This window comes from Montipora foliosa, chromosome 2 (assembly GCF_036669935.1).
Source record: "Montipora foliosa isolate CH-2021 chromosome 2, ASM3666993v2, whole genome shotgun sequence".
Lineage (NCBI taxonomy): Eukaryota > Metazoa > Cnidaria > Anthozoa > Scleractinia > Acroporidae > Montipora > Montipora foliosa.
Window position 1 is genome coordinate 792,165 of NC_090870.1, and position 5,000 is coordinate 797,164.

General features: G+C 39.3%; 1 protein-coding gene across 1 annotated transcript in view; it reads right to left on the reverse strand.

Moving 5' to 3' along the window:
* The window catches only part of LOC137988557 (pinin-like), a 9,729-nt gene that overhangs the window by 834 nt on the left and 3,895 nt on the right, over window positions 1-5,000 (reverse strand). Inside the window, exons 3-8 of the mRNA XM_068834553.1 lie at window positions 4,384-4,486; window positions 3,678-3,769; window positions 3,266-3,344; window positions 2,673-2,828; window positions 1,141-1,279; window positions 1-644 (exon numbers count right to left, since the gene is read on the reverse strand). The exon at window positions 1-644 is cut by the window's left edge and continues 834 nt beyond it. Coding sequence (XP_068690654.1) covers window positions 313-644; window positions 1,141-1,279; window positions 2,673-2,828; window positions 3,266-3,344; window positions 3,678-3,769; window positions 4,384-4,486 — 901 coding nt within the window. The 3' untranslated portion in view covers window positions 1-312. The remainder of the gene's footprint in view (window positions 645-1,140; window positions 1,280-2,672; window positions 2,829-3,265; window positions 3,345-3,677; window positions 3,770-4,383; window positions 4,487-5,000) is intronic.

The following is a 5,000-nucleotide window of genomic DNA, read 5'->3' on the forward strand; positions in this document are numbered from 1 at the left end:
AAAAACAAGTTTTGCATTTTCAAAGGGCTAAAATCAGGCAAGAAAAACTGTCAATGATCTGTTGTATGCATTCCTGAAATAATCTTCAGTTTTGTTTGTAATTGTAGGGGACATGGGTGTGGGGAATCACCTACATTGTACCCCCCCCCCCCCAAAAAAAAAAGGAGGGGGAGGGGGCTTAGTCAGGAGTTGTCGAGCAGTAGAATGGGACAGGTTCTTGGAAGCGAGTCACTGGCCAAGACCATTTTCATCTAAGAATTTGGATGGTTTTGAATAAGCCCCACTTTACAACAACATTCTCCATCATCTGACCTAATCTACCTCTCCCTCTTCGTCATCCTCATCCTTCTTTTCCACCCTATCATTCTGTTGTTCTTCCCTGGCTCTCCTCTCTTCTCCAACACCATTCTCAGGATTGACACCTTGACTCCACTTTCCTGTCTCCTCCTCCTCTTCCTCACCAAACACTCTCGGCCTCTCCTCTCTCATCTCAACATCTCCTTCTGTCAAAATGTCCCCACCCTCCCCTCTTCCTTTACTCACACTATCACCCTCATTGGAAACAGACAACCTGGCATTCTTTATTCTCTCTTCTTCAAGTTCTTGTTCCTCTTCAATTTCTGCCCTTCTTTTGGCCATCGCCCCTGCAATGAATAACATTTTACGTCTATGAAACTCAATAATCCATGCAGTCATTTGGTACTATAAGTCTACAAGCATAACCCTTTGAAGTGATCCGTTTTTGTGCTTAAATTTATTTGCCCAATTGGGTCTATCTTCTTCAATAAACTATTTCAAGTTGTATGTGAAAAAAAGGGCAGAATAAGATGAAAAAGGCCAAATTGGCTTTCTCATGGTTTCCATTCTGTTGTACTTGAAATTGGGTGGCATCATCATAGTGTACACGGGCTTTCACGCAGTTGTTACTCTGGGCACTGACCAAAAGAATCACTGTTTCAGGGGATCAGAATGACAAAAATTTGATTGTCTGAGATTCTAAGAAATGACCAAAACTGGCAAAGTCCTGTGAGGTAATGAGATTTCAAAATTTTACATTACATTATTTAAAACTTAATATCACCAACGAATCGTTCTTTGTGCTGTAATTATCTTAATTAAACAGCGAGTTACTGTAATTACTTTTCACAGATCTGGTTGATTCCTCAAGAAGTTTTTGTGTCTTGTCATTATGTTTGGCTGGCATGTAGAAGATGGGTGGATTAGCCTTTGTCATGATAAAATGACTCAGTTTTTCACCATGCTTATCCCATTCTTCTTGCTAAAATAGAAAACAAAAATGACAAACTAAGTAAGTAAATCCTTTTAATCAGCCCATTCTCTCTGGAGAGTGAAACTTATAGATTTTACTGTGTCTAAAACCAGACAATAGGGTCACTTTTAGCATGAGTGGGTTAAACTTTAACAAGTACATGTATAATGTGATGTTTAAAACTAGAAAAATGGTATCAACAGCCAGTAAAGGAATTCAGAAACAACTACAAAAATATCATTACTTTTTACATGATCACATTCTCATAACCAGAGCCTTGGATCGATCCAAGGCCCTAGGGAAGCCTGAAACAAAGTGTCTTCTCATTTGTTTTTGTGAAGAACAATCAAAAGCATCGCTAATTGGTGCATTCGAGCAGGCGCTGTAAGGTTTAAATACCAAATTTTTGCCTATAAGACCCCTACCGAGCATGTTCTTCCACACAGACCTTTTCTCACCCTTCGTCAAGAGAAGAGCTCTGGGGTCGAGATTGACATGATCATAGACAGCAATACATAATAATTATTTCAAATGCAACTTTTGATGGTCCTGTCTGAAGGCTGATAGTCTAGTTGTTAAAAATGTGCAAAAGGACAACTGAAACAAGTCATCATAGTCTAAAACAGAATTCGAGACTATCACCTCCATAATACCAGTCCCATGCTCTGTAGACCCATTTGTTGGGGGTGCAGGGATGGCACAGTGGTGAGAGCACTCGCCTCCCACCAATGTGGCCCGGGTTCGATTCCCAGACTCAGTGTCACACATGAGTCTGTTGGTTCTCTACTTTGAACCGAGCGTTTTTTCCTCCGACGGGTACTCCGGTTTTCTCCTCTCCTCAAAAACCAACATTTGACTTTGTGTTAATATTATTGTTAATTTCAGTTTACAGTGTCCCAAATTAGTGCTGAAGTGCTACAAGCAGTTGCAAAAAAGTTGAGACACTGAATCGAAAATTCACCTCTTCTTCCTAAAACTAGTCTTCCAGTTCATAAGAAAAGTCTTCACGCCCCTTCCCCCCCTGCCCCCTTTTTCAATGTTGATACCCTTTAGTTTGAATGGCAAACGCAGATGGGAACAACTTTGATTGGGGGGGGGGGGGGGGGGGAAGGGGGTTTGGGGATGCGCTGACTTGAATGACACGCATTGTACGGTTATTAACAGTGAGTGTCTCAACTCTTTTTGTAATTGCTTGTAGAACAACTACATGTAGACACTTTATTTAAATAAAGTTCCTTTCCTTTCCATTGAGCTACAAAGACCATTGGGAGCTAGGTTATTTTATCTATGGATTGTTCTTGATAGACCAAGTGTCCTACTGGTCTGCAAGCATTACAATACCATGCATGGCCACTAAAGTACATGTGTGTCATATTCATAACTAGGAAATAATCTGTTTTACCAGCTCAGCCATATCAACTTTTCTTTGTAAGATTTTAAGTTCTGCTTGCTTTGCTCTCCTTTCTGTGAATAACTCTCTTCTTTGGGAGGACAGTTCTTCCTTCTCTTTCTGCTCTGCTTCTTCAAGCTTCTTGTTTATTTCTTCTCTTCGTTTGTCCTAAACGAAAAATACACAGCAAATCATTTGAAATAAAGAGTGTACAAGTACATACTATATGATTATAATATTTGTTGTAGGCTCAATCACAGAGATTCATCTGTTAAGTCTTACATTAGCCTGCTTGCAGGCGGTAGATGTTGTGTCGCCACGAAACACTATCAGACGCCATATTGGAAGAGCGTGCAATAGGTCTGGGCTCGCTTTGTCGACCCTCAACCCGGCCCAGACCTAGCCGCGCGAATCCAAGATGGCGACCTCATTACAAATTCTGTTTTTTTCGACCATCCAACCGCCTGCGTGCAGGCTAGTCTTACATGTACATCTTATTTGTTTCATTGAAACATGTTTTCAGTCATCTCTGAAATCATTGACACTATTCTGTTTTTTAGTAAGAGCAGTTACAAAGTGGTTCTGTTCATCTAAATGGCTCTTACCTTTTCTGTCTTCTGGGAGTTCTTATCTTTGAACTTTTGCAGGGTGCCTTGTAGCAAAACCCCAAACATTCTCCTATTTCTAAAAAAAGAAATATAAGTGTGTAATTAACCATTAATTTTGAAAAGTACGGAAAGCATCTAGTTTTCACAGAGGTGACCGTACTTGACCAATGCAGCCTCCGATCTGACAATAATTCTTAAACTCATGGTCAGATTTAAATACAGGTTGTTGGTTGTCTCCTCAAATTCACCTCAATTTCTTCTCAGAAATGTTTTAAGTTTTGATATACAGTACATGTATAATGTTGCCAGGTTATAATAGTTCCTTAACACCAATTGAAATAAATATTCATGTTCAAGTACATCACAAAGAATAGATTATATAGCTATAAACAATGACATGGTAACAAACCTTGACTTTGTTTTGTCATCCGTTTTTGTGATGACGTCTCTTTTTAGACGAGATGGCGCAGGTGTAGCAACAACTGAAGACTGGATAGCAGGCTAATGAAACAAAATTAAGCATATCAGAGATACTCTTCATAATTTATTATTATAATTTTATTCGAAATGGAGAGGTGATCCTCGCATTTACAGCGAAGATATCTGTTTACAAACATTGCTTTTGTCATTCAAATTTGCCAACCATGGGAACAAAGACCTTTTGCTTCGACAGACAATGGGGCTCTGGTTGGCACATTAATGTGCAATGGGTGGCGTCAACGATATCTTCCCTATTGGGCCAATAATTATTTAATGAAGCAATTTATATTGGTTCTTGTTGTAGACACCTAAAAAAATTTAATTTCAGGTGGTTTCAACGGGATTCGAACCCATGACCTCTGCGATGTCGGTGCAATGTTCTACCAACTTAGCTACAGGTATGAAGTCACACAGTTAGAAGCAGGTCAATTCTTCATTTTTTTTGTTCCCATGAAGGACTTGATGCTTAAATTGTCCAGATGCAAGGATCACTTCTCCATTTCATCTATAACCTGCACTTCAAAGTACATCCATTTCTTTCATTTACAATTAAATTTGTGTGTTATAGCATTAGCAAAGAATAGAATGTACCGCTACCATGGTAACTATGAATAAAGAATACTCTCATTCTTTACCTTATCTCCATCTTCTTCTTCTTCTTCGCCTTCACTATCCAGACGTGAGGAGGGGCGATTTCTGTCTTGCGAAGTCCTTGTGCTCACCACTCGGCTCCAGAGTCTGCATCAAAACAAAAGCAAACAAATGATTAACCTTTTCTTATAGTTTACTCAATTGGGAGGCCATTTCACAAGCTGGGTATCATTTAACCCAGGTATTGGTGTTACTCTCCCTTATTTTTCGCAAAATTCTCATTGGCAATGCAATAATTGCCCTACCCACTATGCTTTCACCTGAGAACAAGAAACCAACTTAAAGTTCCATGTTCTCGTAAAGAGCACAATCTACTGTATTGGACAGTTTGTTGGCATCTACTGCAAGAAATAAAAAACAAAAATAACAATCCTAAAAGGGTTTTTACAGTTTCCAGCTCCAGCGTTTCAGTAAGGTTCACTTCATCAAAAATTCTTGGGGTCAGGAATTTTTACTTTGTTTATATTTCTTTCAACACACACTACTCAACTCTTACAGTTCTGTATGTTCACTTACACTACTCCAGAGAGACACAGACTTGCCCACACCCCATACATGTATGCACACAGTCACACATTCTTAAATCCATTACCATAACTAC